The 18,589-nt window shown below is 35.5% G+C and overlaps 1 protein-coding gene and 1 pseudogene across 1 annotated transcript in view; one reads left to right on the top strand and one right to left on the bottom strand.

The window, feature by feature from the left end:
• Positions 1-18,589, bottom strand: part of RIC1 (RIC1 homolog, RAB6A GEF complex partner 1) — a 138,934-nt gene that overhangs the window by 64,885 nt on the left and 55,460 nt on the right. Inside the window, exon 3 of the mRNA XM_052644806.1 lies at positions 3,096-3,175. Coding sequence (XP_052500766.1) covers positions 3,096-3,175 — 80 coding nt within the window. The remainder of the gene's footprint in view (positions 1-3,095; positions 3,176-18,589) is intronic.
• Positions 4,924-6,315, top strand: LOC128052298 (WW domain-binding protein 4-like; annotated as a pseudogene).

Below are 18,589 nucleotides of genomic sequence, written 5' to 3' on the forward strand. Positions count from 1 at the left end.
GATGCTGGGAAAGACTGAAGGCAGAAGGAGAAGGGGACAACAGAGGAGGAGATGGCTGGATAGCAACACCAACTTAATGGACATGAGTTTGGGCAAACTCTGGGAAGCCTGGCATGCTGCAGTCCATGGGGTCACAGAGTCAAACATGACTGAGCGACTGAACAACAACCTGTTCTAAGATAGAGCATGGCTCCCCTGGTGGTTCCGTGGTAAAGAATCTGCCTGCAATGCATGAGACATGGGTTCGACCCACGTCTGCAACCCACTCCTGTATTCTCGCCTGGGAAACCCCATGGACAGAGGAGCCTGGGAAGTTGCAGTCCACAGGGTCATAAAAGAGTGAGACATGACTTAGTGACTAAACAACAGCAAAGATGGAGCATATGAGAAAAGATAGGCAGTCTGAGAGTTAAGATGCTGTCAAATAATTTGACGATGCTGAGATACTCTAGAAAAACTCATATGATAAACTCATAAGATTCAGAAAAGAGAAGCAAGAGATAATAGTATTTCTAAAATTGAGAAGATGACTGACTACTGGTCTCAACTATGCTGCCTCTATTCTTTAAGACTATTATAAACCACTCCAGATCATTATCCTTTCTTTTTTCTTAAATTCCTAACTCCCCAAATAAATCCAAGAGTAACAGATGACTAGATTGAAAGAGGATTGAGGCAGTGTAGTACTGGTGATTAAATACACAGATTTTGAAGTTACAACATTTAGGTCTGATCCTGAGTGTGTCATTTACTAGTGTGTGACTCTAGGTGGGTTACTTGGCCTCTCTGATGCAAGTAACTGTCCCTAACTACCTCATCAGGTTGCGACAGGGATTAAATGAATTTGAAAAGTGCTTAGAACAGTGTCTTGAACCGCGTAAGTGTTTACAATGGCACAGATAATAATACACTCGTTAAAACTAATTTTTTTTCATTTAAAAGTTCTATACAATTTTTAAAGGTTACTTTCCATTTACAGTTATTACAAAATATTGGCTGTATTCCCTATGTCGTGCAATACCTCCCTGTGCCTATCTTACATCCTATAAAAACTAAGTATTTTTTTAAAAACTCCCCTCAAATCAGATTTTAAAAACCTAAGCCATATAATCCTGCAAAGAACTGAAGAGGAAAATATTTTTATTCCCATTTTATAAATAGGTTCTACTAGAAAAACTAAGAAACTTACTAGACTAAAAAATCCAACTAGAAAGTAGTCTAGCACACAAATATTCGATTGGCCAAAAAGTTTGCTAGGGCTTTCCATCACATATTTTGGCCAGCCTAATACATAATAGACTGATTAATTTGCTCTGCAAAACTATTCCCATAAGAGATTTTATTCCATTTTATGTAGTAGTTACTAGCAGTTAGACTCTAAAAAGAGTATACTATCAACTCAAAAGCAAAAAATGTACAACATACAGTATTCTTGCCTGCGAAATCCCATGGACAGAGGAGCCTGCCAGTCTATGGGATCACAAAGAGTCGGACACGACTGAGCAACTAACACAGAAAAAGCGTACAAAAATTAGCAGTTGTCCATATTACTTTTTCCATCTACTAAGTGCTTATCTAAACATTTAAAATGCATGATCTCATTTAATCCTTGAAACAATAACAACTGCTATCTCATTCTACAGATGAGGAAACTGAGGTTTTAGAGGGATTAACTTGATAGAAGTTATACAGCTGAAAAACAGCAGAACTGACATTTAATTCCAAGTCTATCTGACATCAAACGCTATATCCCCTTTCATTATTCATGCTGCTCTAAGGCAATGCATACTTTATTGAGGCTCACATACTAAAAAATCTTCAATACAATGAAGATCATCCAAGTCAAAAAATAATAATAATGCTGCTCTTTACTTCTCTACCTTAACATATGCAGTCAAACAGCAAAATTCATGCATTGTTGGGATACTAGTTAGTATTACAAGGTAAGAAACTTTTAAAAACCTTTGGGAAACAAAAAATGAATCTCAAAATACTGTTTCAAAACACTGGAAATACATGTAAATCATGTTGGTGAAATGAAGTGAGGTGTATTTTTCACTGTTTCCAGAGATGTCATTTACCTCCCCTGCCCATCTAGAAGAGAATAATAATAATAATAATCACCTATAAGGTGACCCTGTTTATTGCTTTTTATTTACAGGAACGTGTTTAAACTGAGAATTAAAATGGATTACATTTCCTCTTATAAGATTGCTTTTACCTATTTATTTTTGAAATCTTTGTGTTTCTTAGCCATTTATATGACTCCTTCATATAAAAAATAGTAAGCCTTGGTCCTATTGACTGCATAATTTTCCCCCAGTTTGCTACTTTTAATGTTTGTCTGTTTTATCACTGTTGATTTTCAGAAATTTAAACTTTCATAAAATGAAATCTATTTTCTCTTTCACTTCTTATATAACCAATAACATCTGTCTTCCACCGTCTAGAAATGTCATAAATAATTCATTTATATTTTCATCCAGTTTTAATGGCTTGATCTTTTTTTTAAAAAAGGTGTCATACTTGAAAATTATGTTATTTTATTTCAAAAGTTCTTTCAAGAAAATGTTATTTTAAAAGGCAAACAACAACAACAACAACACAATATAAAACATACTGAACAACAAAGATTAAAGATGAAAAGTCCAAGCTCCCTCAAATCCTTTCAGGGCTACATGCTTAGTCTAGGCACATACTAAAATATACAGGGAAAAGTGCCTATAGCTGGCTGACATTTTGCCTCTTCTCTTCACAATCTCTTGGCTCATGCACCCCAATGGAGACTGAAGAATGCTGAGCTAGAGTGTGTTAGTAGCGATTCTGAATGTCCAAGAAGGGGACAGTATTGGGCAGGCCAAAAAGTTCATTTGGGCTTTCCCATAAAACATTACAGAACATATTCATCCAAGATTTTCAGACTTACTATAGAATTTTTTTTTATTCAAGTGACAGCAGTTTGAAGACTTGGTAATTTCTGAAACAGTGTTTTTGGAAATGCTGGCCCAGCACTTCAGACAACCCTAAACTGCAACATTTTGTGAATACAAAGTACACAAATTAAATATTTAAAAAATAAAAGATAATGAACTTACTTGGGATACACTGGTTCATAAAGGTACTTGTCCCCTCTTGTAGATGTTATGTGAAAAAACAAGACGTAGCCATTTGCCGTCTGAAAGATAAATTTTATTTACCATGAATTAAAGGGTAAAGCTATGACTGTAACCTTAATTTTAATTTTATTTAAAGTATTTATTTCAAAGTATTTCTTTCTTTGAAAATATTTTACTCTTAAGAATACTCTTTTGAAGATCTACAGCTAAATTATCCAAGTAAATGAATCACTATGTTTCAGTATAATCTATCTTGTTCATAAAGTAACTCATGAAAGGAATTTATAGGTTTCAAAATATTCCATAGGTAATTGAAATTAATAATTTATAATAAGCTGTAGACATTAGTATTCTAAAATAGCTATTATTCAGGTAATAGATGGCTATTTTGCAAAATATACAGACTGTTCTGAACTCTGGAATAATATGGTAAAATTTTTCTGAGTTTTTAAAGCAATGACATCACCAAATGGTAATAGTATGATGAAATTCAACATACTTTATACATTTCAAAATCAATAAATTAGCCTGATTTACTACAAAATATACTCTTGAGACAGAAGAAAAATAGAGAAACTTCAATTTCAAAAGTTTGAACATCAGCTAATTTTTCTAAGTTAGCAAAATGCTTCAAACTGTATTAACTAGGTCAGAAAGAAAAATACCCTACAATATCACTTATATATGGAACCTAAAATATGACACAAATGACACTTATTTTCAGGACAGAAACAGACTAACAGATAGCTAAAACAGACATGGTTGCCAGGGTTGGGGATGGACAGACTGGGAGTTTAGGATCAGGCAGATACAAATTGTTATATAAGGAATGGACAAATAACAAGGTCCTACTGTATTGCACAGGGATCTACATTCAATATTCAATATCCTGTGATAAACTATAAGGGAAAAGAATATTAAAAAGATCATGTGTATGTATATATATGTATAAATGAATCACTATGCTGCACACAATTAACAGCATTGCAAATCAACTACATTTCAATTAAAAAATTCTAAATTGTTCTAAAACAAAATGTCATATGATCAAGGCAGATATCTACTTGTGAAGCTCAACCAACCATTTTACCTTTATACAAATATAAAAAAAACCCTGTATTTAACTTTTTCTAAACGAACCTCATGCAAAGAGCTGACTCATTGGAAAAGACTCTGATGCTGGGAGGGATTGGGGGGCAGGAAGAGAAGGGGACGACAGAGGATGAGATGGCTGGATGGCATCACCGACTCAATGGACATGAGTTTGAGTGAGTTTGGTGATGGACAGGGAGGCCTGGCGTGCTGCGATTCATGGGGTCACAAAGAGTCGGACAAGACTGAGCGACTGAACTGAACTGAACCAGATACTTTCAGACATAACAGAATCAAGTGGCAATGTTTTACTCAAACTACTTTATATTCATACTGAATTCCTGGCATTTTAGTGGCAGGACAGCTTTTAACAAAAATAGAACTAAAAAAAAAAAAAAATTAAAAAATTATTCAAGGTTTCTAATTTCTTTCCAGTACAGGTTTTCTGTTTTTCATAGAAAGGAATGCAAGAGGAAACACTCAATTTTTTCAGGAAAGCCAGGTGATCTGTTTTTAAGCTAAAAATGTTAATATTTCATAATGTTTTCCAAAACTCTATTTCAACATATTGGGATACCAAAGAAAAAAGGATAAAATCCTCCAGGGGAGGTGTCCGCGCTCCGAGGCTGCGGTGGGCCTCATGGTGAGCTGGGGCCTGGTTCTCCGCGCGCAGAGAACGCCAGCCTCGGCCGGGGCCGGCCCGCCTGGTCCAGTCATGGCAGACTACTGGAAGTCACAACCAAAGAAATTCTGTGATTACTGCAAGTGTTGGATCGTGGACAATAGGCCTGTATGATGATTCCTCTGTTAGAGAGTCTCCTGATAACTGTGTTCATGCGAGATGTTCTTTGTTGATCTCAACTGAGAGCTTACAAAGTACTTTCATATGCGTTGCTCTTGATTTTTCAAAACATCGAACAATTTCTGTTGTATTTTCATTCCTTGTAGGAAAGTTGTGAGCCTTCTTCTTTATCATCAGCCCAAATTTGATTATCTACTAAGCCAAATTATTTCTCTCTGGCCCTTCAGTCACACTCAGGAATTGGACATTGAAGCACTGAATTTCATGAAAGAGGAAAGAATCATAAAGAAAATGTGGCGAAGAGGATCAGTGAGATTAAACAGAAAAGCCTGGATAAGGCAAAGGAAGAAGAAAAGGCATCAAAGGAGTTTGCTGCAATGGAGGCAGCTGCCCTGAAAGCATACCAGGAGGATTTGAAAAGGCTTGGCTTAGAGTCAGAGATCTCAGAGCCAAGCGTGTCACCAGTAACCAGAACCGTCCCAACCACCTCTGCATCAAATCAGCAGAAAGAAAAGAAGAAAAAGAAAAAAGACCCTTCAAAGGGCAGATGGGTAGAAGGCATAACCTCGGAGGGTCACCATTACTATTATGATCTTATCACAGGAGCATCTCAGTGGCAGAAACCTGAAGGATTTCAAGGAAACTTAAAAAAGGCAACAGGGAAGACTGTGTGGATAGAAGGGCTAAGTGAAGATGGCTATACCTATTATTATAATACAGAAACGGGGGTAAAGTCAATGAAAAGTCACTTGGCACCCTAGAAGAGTCCAAATCATCAGATTCACATGGTGAGTCTGATGGCGAACAAGAAGCAGAAAAGGAGAAAAAAAGAGAAGAGATCCCAACAGAAACACAGAAGCTAATAATAAAGTTTAAGGAAAAAAACAAAAATAGTAATAAAAGAACTGAACCAGAAACACAGAAAGAAAAAAATACCCAAGGGAAGAATTCATCAGGTCCAAGTGAAAAAAAACCCAAAGAAAAAAATACCCAAGGGAAGAATTCATCAGGTTCAAATGAAGAAAAACCCAAAGCTCATAAAAAGCCAAACCCATATGGAGAATGGCAGGAAATTAAACCAGAAGTTGAGTCCCATGAGGAGGTAGATTTGGAGCTTCCAAGCACTGAAAATGAATATGTGTCAACTTCGGAGGCTGATGCTGCTGGGGAACCCAACTGGTTTTTAAAGAAAAAACAGTCACTTCTCTTGGAGTCGTGGCAGATGGAGTGGCCCCAGTCTTCAAAAAGAGAAGAATTGAAAATGGAAAGTCTAGAAATTTAAGGCAACGAGGTGATGATCAGTAATTATAAGAAAGCGCTTAATGTTTGCTTTTTGGACATAATGGAGACTGTACATCTTTAAAAGCTCCGTTGTGTTTGTTCTACATTATTTAAGTGATAAAAATTTAGACTTACTCTGAATGTATTTTATGTGAATTTAAAATAAATCTTTTTCATGTGAAAAAAAAAAAATCCTCCAGATAAGACAGTCATTCTAATTCCTCATGTACAATATTATATTATTCTAATGTGAAAACTATGAGATCAGAAAGAAAATGGATGCTAATAAAAACCATACTGAAAGTTTCACAGATGTCACGACCCCTATATAGATTACTGACTGTTTAAAATGTGTAAACTCTACTACTACATGGGCTAGAAAAGTAAAACAACATAGTACAGTACTTAGACAAATAACATACATACTTTGTCTGGAATATCAGTCACTCAAAGTTAAAAGTTTAACATTTCAGAACATCAAATGCTAATAATATTCTGAGAATTTTAACAACTGCTTAGAAGACTATAATGCCAGGGAAAATACAGCATCACTTTGCCCCAGCATTTAGAAACCTTACATAGACAGTATACTAGATGAGATTACAAATATGGCTTGATTTACTATTTTGGTATTCTCTATCAATCATCTCTACCAGCTATAGCTGGCTTTGCATGTATATCAAATGTTATATATTTCCAGATATTAATGATTTCATCAGTGATAATTTCATAAACACGCCTGCCTTTGAACAACAAAAGTTTTGGTGGTAAACGATCGTTCTTAAAAAAGAGCATCTTTCTGTATCTATACCAAAACTGTTATTATTATGTAGTGAGACCATAGTTAGACTGTCCTTCTCTTCTTATCCCCAAATACTGCAAATTTAAGTATATAACTCGAAACCTTCTTCTATAATAAACATAAGTACACACTCTAAGACCAGCTTTCCTAAAAAGTTAATGAAAAGACAAAATAAAGAACTTCAAAGTTCTCTTTCTTGTTATTCCTAATCTTCCTGTTATCATTCCTAATCTTAAAATATTTTTTTTTTCTCCAAGGCATATTACTGGATTATATGGCTTTAACTACAGAGGTCCAGGAAGCAACTGTTAGAACTGGACATGGAACAACAGACTGGTTCCACATTGGGAAAGGAATATGTCAAGGCTGTATATTGTCAACCTGCTTATTTAACTTATATGTAGAATACATCATTAGAAACGCTGGGCTGGATGAAGCACAAGCTGGAATCAATATTGCTGGAAGAAATATCAATAACCTCAGATATGAAGATAACACAACTTTTTATTTTTTTTAATTTTTTTAAATCAATTTTTAAATTTTAATTGGAGGCTAATTACTTTACAATATTGTAGTGGTTTTTGCCATACATTGACATGAAATCAGCCATGGTGTATATGTGTTTCCCATTCTGAACCCTCCTCTCACCTCCCTCCCAATCCCATCCCTCTGGGTCATTCCAGTGCACCAGCCCTGAGCACCTTGTCTCATGCATCAAACCTGAACTGGTGATCTATTTCACATATGATAATTTACATGTTTCAACGCTATTCTCTCAAACCCATCCCACCCTTGCCTTCTCCCACAGAGTTCAAAAATCTATCCTTTATATCTGTGTCTCTTTTGCTGTCCCACATATACAGTCCCTGTTAGCATCTTTCTAAACTCCATATATATGCATCAATATACTGTATTGGTGTTTTTCTTTCTGACTTACTTCACTCTGTATATTAGGCTCCAGTTTCATCCACCTCATTAGAACGATTCAAATGCATTCTTTTTACCAGCTGAGTAAATTTCCATTGTGTATATGTACCACAGCTTTCTTATCCATTCGTCTGCCGATGACATCTATGTTGCTTTCATGTCCTGGCTATTGTAAACAGTGCTGTGATGAACATTGGGGTATACCCGTCTCTTTCCATTCTGGTATCCTTGGTGTGTATGCCCAGCAGTGGGATTGCTGGGTCGTATGGCAGTTCTATTTCCAGTTCTTTAAGGAATCTCCACACTGTTATCCATACTGGCTGTACTAATTTGTACTCCCACAAACAGTGAGAGGGTTCTCTTTTCTCCACACACTCTCTAGCATTTATCGTTTGGAGACGTTTTGATAGCAGCTATTCTGACTGGTGTGAGATGGTACCTCATTGTGGTTTTGATTTGCATTTCTCTAATAATGAGTGATGTTGAACATCTTTTCATGTGTTTTTTAGCCATCTGTATGTCTCCTTTGGAGAAATGTCTGTTTAGTTCTTTGGCCCATTTTTTGATCAGGTCATTTATTTTTCTGGCACTGAGCTGCAGAGCTGCTTGCCTATTTTTGAGATTCTTTGTCAGCTGCTTCATTTGCTATTATTTTCTCCCATTCTGAAGGCTGTCTTTTCACCCTGCTTATAGTTTCCTTCGTTGTGAAAAAGCTTTTAAGTTTAATTAGATCCCATTTGTTTATTTTTGCTTTTATTTCCATTACTCTGGGAGGTGGGTCATAGAGGATCCTGCTGTGATTTATGTCAGAGAGTGTTTTGCCTATGTTTTCCTCAAAGAGTTTTATAGTTTCTGGCCTTACATTTAGATCTTTAATCCATTTTGAGTTTATTTTTGTGTATGGTGTTAGGAAGTGATCTAGTTTCATTCTTTTACAAGTGGTTGACCAGTTTTCCCAGCACCACTTGTTAAAGAGATTGTCTTTTCTCCATTGTATATTCTTGCCTCCTTTGTCAAAGATAAGGTGTTCATAGGTGCATGGATTTATCTCTGGGCTTTCTATTTTGTTCCATTGATCTATATTTCTGTCTTTGTGCCAGTACCATACTGTCTCGATGACTGCAGCTTTGTAGTATAGTCTGAAGTCAGGCAGGTTGATTCCTCTGGTTCCATTCTTCTTTCTCAAGACTGCTTTGGCTATTCAAGGTTTTGGTATTTCCATACAAATTGTGAAATTGTTTGTTCTAGGTCCCTGAAAAATACCACTGATAGCTTGAATGGGCTTGCACTGAATCTACAGATTGCTTTGGGTAGTATACTCATTTTCACTATATTGACTCTTCCAATCCAGGAACAAGGTATATTTCTCATCTTTCTGTGTCATCTTTAATTTCTTTCATCAGTGTTCTATAGTTTTCTATATATAGGTCTTGTTTCTTTAGATAGGTTTATTCCTAAGTATTTTATTCTTTTCATTGCAATGGTGAATTAATTGTTTCCTTGATTTCTCTGTTTTCTCATTGTTAGTGTATAGGAATGCAAGGGATTTCTGTGTTAATTTTATATCCTGCAACTTTACTATATTCATTGATTAGCTCTAGTAATTTTCTGGTGGCATCTTTAGGGTTTTCTAAGTAGAAGATCATGTCATCTGCAAACAGTGGTTTTTACTTCTTTTCCAATCTAGATTTCTTTTCTTTTTCTGCTCTGATTTGGTAGAATTCAGTTGTGAAGCCATCTGGTCCTGGGCTTTTGTTTGTTGGAAGATTTTTGATCACAGTTTCAATTTCCACACTTGTGATGGGTCTGTTAAGATTTTCTATTTCTTCCTGGTTTAGTTTTGGAAAATTATAGTTTTCTAAGAATTTGTCCATTTCTTCCTAGTCCATTTTATTGGCATATAGTTGCTGATAGTAGTCTCTTATGATCCTTTGTATTTCTGTGTTGTCTGTTGTCATCTCTCCATTTTCATTTCTAATTTTGTTGATTTGATGCTTCTCCCATTTTTCTTGATGAGTCTGGCTAATGGCTTGTCTGTTTTATCTATCTTCTCAAAGAACCAGCTTTTAGCTTTGTTGATTTTTGCTATAGTCTCCTTTGTTTCTTTTTCATTTATTTCTGCCATAATTTTTATGATTTCTTTCCTTCTACTGACCTGGGGTTCTTCATTTCTTCTTTTTCTAGTAGCTTTAGATGTAGAGTTAGGTTATTTAGTTGATTTTTCTCTTGTTTCTTGAGGTAAGCCTGTATTCCCATGAACCTTCCCCTTAGCACTGCTTTTACTGAATCCCATAGGTTTTGGGTTATTATGTTTTTATTTTCATTCGTTTCTATGCATTTTTTTATTTCTTTTTTGATTTCTTCTGTGATTTGTTGGTTATTCAGAAGCAGATGACACCACTTTTATGGCAGAAAGTGAAGAAGAACTAAGGAGTCTCTTGATGAAAGTGAAAGAGGAGAGTGAAAAAGTTGGCTTAAAGCTCAACATTCAGAACACTAAGATCATGGCATCTGGTCCCATCACTTCATGGCAAATAAATGAGGAAACAATGGAAACAGTGACAGACTTTATTTTGGGGGGCTCCAAAATCACTGCAGATGGTGATTGCAGCCATGAAATTAAAAGATGCTTGCTCCCTGGAAGAAAAGTTATGATCAACCTGGACAACATATTAAAAAGCAGAGACATTACTTTGCCAACAAAGGTCCGCCTAGTCAAAGATATGGTTTTTCCAGTAGTCATGTATGGATGTGAGTTGAACCATAAAGGAAGCTGAGCACCAAAGAACTGATGCCTTTGAACTGTGGTGTTGGAGAAGACTCTTGAGAGTCCCTTGCACTGCAAAGAGATCCAACCAGTCCATCTTAAAGGAAATTGGTCCTGAATATTCATTGGAAGGACTGATGCTAAAGCTCAAACTACTATATTTTGGCCACCTGATGCGAAGAACTGACTCACTTGAAAAGACCCTGATACTGGAAAAGATGGAAGACAGGAGGTGAAGGGGACGACAGAGGATGAGATGGTAGGATGGCATGACTGACTCATGAGTTTGAGTAAACTCTGGTAGTTGGTGATGGACAGGGAGGCCTGGCGTGCTGCACCTCATGGGGTCACAAAGAGTTGCACATGACTGAGTTACTGAACTGAACTATACAGAGGTCCAACGACCTGCAGGCAATTTATATGACATTCTTTATGTTCACGTCTTTTGTATATCCATGCATTAGGGCCATAAGATCATAAGGATAAAGGGTATTAAGAGGATGAAAGAAGGAAATCATTACTTAAATAGAGGATAGAAAAAACATATCCGCAAATCAATCAATGTAATTCACCACATTAACAAACTGAAAAATAAAAACCATATGATTATCTCAACAGATGCAGAGAAGGCCTTTGACAAAATTCAACATCCATTTATGATAAAAACTCTCCAGAAAGCAGGAATAGAAGGAACATACCTCAACATAATAAAAGCTATATATGACAAACCCACAGCAAACATTATCCTCAATGATGAAAAATTGAAAGCATTTCCCCTAAAGTCAGGAACAAGACAAGGGTGCCCACTTTCACCGCTACTATTCAACATAGTTCTGGAAGTTTTGGCCACAGCAATCAGAGCAAAAAAAGAAATAAAAGGAATCCAAATTGGAAAAGAAGAAGTAAAACTTTCACTGTTTGCAGATGACATGATCCTCTACATAGAAAACCCTAAAGACTCCACCAGAAAATTACTAGAGCTAATCAATGAATATAGTAAAGTTGCAGGATATAAAATCAACACACAGAAATCCCTTGCATTCCTATACACTAATAATGAGAAAGTAGAAAAAGAAATTAAGGAAACAATTCCATTCACCACTGCAACGAAAAGAATAAAATACTTAGGAATATATCTACCTAAAGAAACTAAAGACCTATACATAGAAAACTATAAAACACTGGTGAAAGAAATCAAAGAGGACACTAATAGATGGAGAAATATACCATGTTCATGGATCGGAAGAATCAATATAGTGAAAATGAGTATACTACCCAAAGCAATTTACAAATTCAACACAATCCCTATTAAGCTACCAGCCATATTTTTCACAGAACTAGAACAAATAATTTCAAGATTTGTATGGAAATACAAAAAACCTAGAATAGCCAAAGCAATCTTGAGAAAGAAGAATGGAACTGGAAGAATCAACTTGCCTGACTTCAGGCTCTACTACAAAGCCACAGTCATCAAGACAGTATGGTACTGGCACAAAGACAGAAATATAGATCAATGGAACAAAATAGAAAGCCCAGAGATAAATCCACACACATATGGACACCTTATCTTTGACAAAGGAGGCAAGAATATACAATGGAGTAAAGACAATCTCTTTAACAAGTGGTGCTGGGAAAACTGGTCAACCACTTGTAAAAGAATGAAACTAGATCACTTTCTAACACCATACACAAAAATAAACTCAAAATGGATTAAAGATCTAAATGTAAGACCAGAAACTATAAAACTCCTAGAGGAGAATATAGGCAAAACACTCTCCGACATACATCACAGCAGGATCCTCTATGATCCACCTCCCAGAATACTGGAAATAAAAGCAAAAATAAACAAATGGGATCTAATTAAAATTAAAAGCTTCTGCACAACAAAGGAAACTATAAGAAAGGTGAAAAGACAGCCTTCAGAATGGGAGAAAATAATAGCAAATGAAGCAACTGACAAACAACTAATCTCAAAAATATACAAGCAACTTATGCAGCTCAATTCCAGAAAAATAAACGACCCAATCAAAAAATGGGCCAAAGAACTAAATAGACATTTCTCTAAAGAAGACATACGGATGGCTAACAAACACATGAAAAGATGCTCAACATCACTCATTATTAGAGAAATGCAAATCAAAACCACAATGAGGTACCACTTCACACCAGTCAGAATGGCTGAGATCCAAAAATCTGCAAGCAATAAATGCTGGAGAGGGTGTGGAGAAAAGGGAACCCTCCTACACTGTTGGTAGGAATGCAAACTAGTACAGCCACTTTGGAGAACAGTGTGGAGATTCCTTAAAAAATTGCAAATAGAACCACCTTATGACCCAGCAATCCCACTGCTGGGCATACACACCGAGGAAACCAGAATTGAAAGAGACACATGTACCCCAATGTTCATCGCAGTACTGTTTATAATAGCCAGGACATGGAAACAACCTAGATGTCCATCAGCAGATGAATGGATAAGAAAGCTGTGGTACATATACACAATGGAGTATTACTCAGCTGTTAAAAAGAATACATTTGAATCAGTTCTGATGAGATGGATGAAACTGGAGCCGATTATACAGAGTGAAGTAAGCCAGAAGGAAAAACACCAATACAGTATACTAACACATATATATGGAATTTAGAAAGATGGCAATGATGACCCTGTATGCAAGACAGCAAAAAAGACACAGATGTGTATAACGGACTTTTGGACTCAGAGGGAGAGGGAGAGGGTGGGATGATTTGGGAGAATGGCATTGTAACATGTATACTATCATGTAAGAATCGAATCGCCAGTCTATGTCCGACGCAGGATACAGCATGCTTGGGGCTGGTGCATGGTGATGACCCAGAGAGATGTTATAGGGAGGGAGGTGGGAGGGGGGTTCATGTTTGGGAACGCATGTACACCCGTGGTGGATTCATGTCAATGTATGGCAAAACCAATACAGTATTGTAAAGTAAAATAAAGTTAAAAAAAAAAAAAAAAAGAAAAAACATATGTCTCCCTTAATGCCACTTAGGAGAAAAAGAACTACAAACAATGATATAAAATATATCAACAAGGCAATAAACAGTCAGAGGCATAAATATTAGGCTTCATTTAACTGCAAATCTAGTAATAGACATTAAAAAAATCATGCAAGTTACCTCACTTAATTCCACATTTTAAAAAGAAGAGACTAAATTCTCTGGTGGTGGTAGTTGATATGGTTATTATTATTATTAACTGCCTGTTTTTATTCTGCTGTGTTTGGGCATTTGGGAAGTTTCACTAGCTACTCCAAACTAAATGTGTTTTAAAATTACTTTATGATTGATGGATGATATATATACTAGAAATAGTAACTTTCTGTAAACAGGAAGAATTTAAATCTAACTGTGAACCAGTACAACACTGTAAAGCAATTATCCTCCAATTAAAATAAAACTAACTGCATAATTAGACAAATCAACAGTTACCTATAACTAATGCTTAACCTGTAGGCAGCTTCGCAATACTTTCTTCTACCAACCAAATGCTTTTATTGCACGTGAATTCACCAGATACTTTAGAATTTCAAGACACAGGGCATTTCTTCCTCTGCATATACCATTCTTACCATAACGGATAGAATGGATTTACGCATCTGGCTCCAATGACTTGAATCATGGAATCATAAGGATTTCTATAATCACTTAAGAGATATGGGTTTGATGATCTAGATCTTTTATCCCAACATATGGTCATATTAGGTTTCAAATATGGCTGGCAGAAGAACATTTTAAAATTCTTTACACTAATTCATAAATGGTGTTTTCTGTTTTTAGCTATATTTCTTTATTATATGTTGAAGTATATAAAATTACTCCAAATCATACCTCTAAGAGAATGATTTAACATTTTGAATACTTTCAGACTTTGCACATACATATGAATATATGTAAATGAAGAATAACAAAAAGTTGTAAATAGCACATTCTCTCAAAAACAGGTGATGAATATCTTTTGATACAAATAGTCATCACATCATTATTCCTAGTTCTATAACACTGTTTTATACCAGAACACTTGAAGACTTCTGGTTCTAACCAAGATGGATTAAACTGAAGACAGTTTATGCTCCCATCTGAAATAAACAACCCAGAACCAAGCAAAATATATGAAACAATGGTTTCAAAACACTGACACCAGCAGTGAAGGCCAGTGATCCCTGAGAGATGGGAAACTGAGCTGAGTTCTACTGTTTCAGCTTACTGTCTTGAGAGTTCTCAGGTCACAGCACTGAGAAGGGAAGTGGAGACAAAGCCTAGGAGACGACCTGTGTTGAGAAGATGCTGCTGAGAGTTCAGGAAGAACAGGCACTTAAAATTTATATAACAGAGTACTACCAGAGACAAGAGAGTTCTATGGAGAAAGAATCAAAGAACACCAATAAGCATATGCATGTGAAGACACTACCAATGCAGAAGAAAACCAAAAGGATTAGAAAAGGGAACAGTGCGTGGTGTTCCAACAGTCCTGAAAACAGTCCCTGTCCCATCAGCAAGACTGAGAAAACTCATAACGCACATGGCTTTGATTAGTTGCTCGTAACAGTGTTTTCAGGTATGGCTGTGGTAAATCTTAGAAAGGTAGTGTCTTAGTAGTAGGGAATAATTAGCTCTAGATTGAGTATTGTTCCAACACTTGCAATACAAACCCACAAAACAAAATATGAACACACCAAACTGCCTCCAAGTAACATAAGAACTTCCCAGGACAAAGCTAAAGATTTCTAGGACCACAAAAATATCCAGTAAACAACAAAGTAAAACCATAATGTCTGGCATCCAATGAAAGATTACTACACATGTAGACAGGCAGAAAAACACAAGACACACAGTAAGAAGAAAAATCAACCAATCAAAAATGATCCAGAATTCAATCTGATGTGAGAATTGGCACAAAAGGACACTGAAAACAGTTATAACTGTGTTCAATATGTTCAAAGGCCAGGGAACATAGAAAACCCAAACCAAACTATAGGGATTAAAAAAACTAAACTGAGATAAAAATACACTAAAAGGAATTAATGGCAGATTAGACATTAAAAAGTTTCCTGGTCATGAATGAAACACACACAAAAAGACTAAAACTGACAGAGTATCAGTAAATTATGGCCTAACATATGCACAGAGTTCCCAAAGGAGAGAGGTAAGAGGGGAAAAAAACAAAGTTGAATTAAATTTAACACAAATTTCATTTGTTTCACTTAAACTTCTTTAAAAGATAGCTGAATTTTAAAATAAAAATAGCAGAAATGTAGGCTGGGGTCTTACAATATATTAAAAATAAAATGTGTATAATATATGTTCCTTGACCCCAAAAGAATTAAACTAGAAACTGATGACAGAAGCTTTCTGGAGAACTCACAAATAGATATGCTTCTAAGTAATTCACAAAAGAAGAAATCAAGACAGAAATTTAGAAAAACATAGGAATTAGTGGGGTATCATTACAGTAGTGCTTAAGGGAAACTTTATAGCTTCAAATGCCTGTCTTATAAAAAAAAGAAAAATGGGTTCTACTTTAAACTAGAAACATACAAGCAAATGAAACCAAAAGTAAATAATTTTTTTAAAATAAAGAAAATAATAGAGATCAGCATGGAAATCAGTGAAACAGAAAAGAACATCAAGGAAACTAAAATCTGGGTTTTGTTTTGTTTTTAAAAGAGATCATTAAGATCTTCCATACTTCTAGTCATAGTGTCCAGGAAAAAAAGAAACAGGATAACCACTATCAGAAATGAGAGGTGACATCACCACATAGTTTGCTACTGCTGCTGCTGCTAAGTTGCTTCAGTCGTGTCCCACTCTGTGCGACACTATAGACGGCAGCCCACCAGGCTCCCCCGTCCCTGGGATTCTCCAGGGAAGAACACTGGAGTGGGTTGCCATATCTTTCTCCATCACATAGTTTACACATATTTAACTTTATGATAGTAAATTTACAACTTGGATGAAATGGATAGATTCCGTGAAAGACATAAACTATCAAAACTTGCTTGTATCTATTAAAGAAATTAAATCCTTTCCATGAAACAAAACTCTAGGCCCAGATGCTATCACTGGTGAATTCTACCAAATATTTAGAAAAGAGACAATATCGATTCAACACAAACTCATCTAAAAAACCAAAAAGGATGGAAAATTTTGATCTCATTTTATGAGGTCAGCTTTACCTTCACACCAAAACAAGATAAAGACATTCTGAGGGAAAAAAAGCTACACACCAATATCCTTTATTAACATCTATGTAAAATTTCTAAACAAAGATTTGGCAAATTAAATCTAACAATGCACTGTCAGAATAACAGATCATGTTTATTCAGGAATACAAGGTTGGTTTAACATTTAAAAATCAATAAATGTAACTTACAATATTAACAAACTAAAAAAGGAAAATTGTATGATAGTCTCAACAAATGCAGAAAAGGTATCAAACAAAATCCAATATAACACTACTAATTAAAAACTATCAGCAAATTAACAAGAGAGGGTTAACTTTTACTACGTAATAAACAGAATCTTAAAAATACCTATAACATGATTTTTAATACCAAAAGATAAATACTTTCCTATTCAAGATTATATTGGACAGTCTTACCAATAAAATCAACAAAGAAAAAGGAATAAAAAGTATCCAGACTGATATCATAGTCTTTTGAGAAAGTATGATGAGATCTACTAAAAAAGTAGTAGAATAAGTGAGTTTAGCATGGTTGTAAGATAGAATATCAACAGAAAAATCAACTGCATTTCTACATATTAGAGATGAACAATTAGAAAATTAAAAGTTTTCCCAAAAACATATAAAATACTTTGAGATAAATCTGGCAAAAGATGTGAAATACTTGTACACTAATAATAAAACATTGATGAAGTTAAAAATATCTAAATAAGAGATATAACTTGTTTATAGGTCAGAAGATTCAATTCTGCAACGATCACAAATCTTCTCCAATGGATGCACGCATCCAACACAATTCCAATCAGAAGCCCAGCAGTCATATTCATAGAAACAAACTAGGTGATTCTATAATTCATATGGAAACAAAAAGTCCTACAACAGTGAAAGCAACTTTGAAAAGGTAGTTGAAAATGTAACACTATATGATTTCAAAAATAATTACAGAGCTAGAGTAATCAAAAAAATACTGTATTGTACAGGAGACTGGGATCAAGAAGATCCCCATGGAAAAGAAATGCAAGAAAGCAAAATGGCTGTCTGGGGAGGCCTTAAAATAGCTGTGAAAAGAAAAGAAGCAAAAAGCAAAGGAGAAAACGAAAGATACAAGCATCTGAATGCAGAGTTCCAAAGAATAGCAGGAAGAGATAAGAAAGCTTTCTTCAGTGATCAGTGCAAAAAAAACAGAGGAAAACAACAGAATGGGAAAGACTAGAGATCTCTTCAAGAAAATTAGAGATACCAAGGGAAAATTTCAGGCAAAGATAGACTCGATAAAGGACAGAAATGGTATGGACCTAACAGAAGCATAAGATATTAAGAAGAGGTGGCAAGAATACACAGAAGAACTGTACAAAAAAGATCTTCAAGAACTGTACAAAAAAGATCTTCACGACCCAGATAATCACGATGGTGTGATCACTCATCTAGAGCCAGACATCTTGGAATGTGAAGTGAAGTGGGCCTTAGAAAGCATCACTATGAACAAAGCTAGTGGAAGTGATGGAATTCCAGTTGACCTGTTTCAAATCCTGAAAGATGATGCTGTGAAAGTGCTGCACTCAATACGCCAGCAAATTTGGAAAACTCA

Source organism: Budorcas taxicolor, chromosome 8 (assembly GCF_023091745.1).
Source record: "Budorcas taxicolor isolate Tak-1 chromosome 8, Takin1.1, whole genome shotgun sequence".
NCBI lineage: Eukaryota > Metazoa > Chordata > Mammalia > Artiodactyla > Bovidae > Budorcas > Budorcas taxicolor.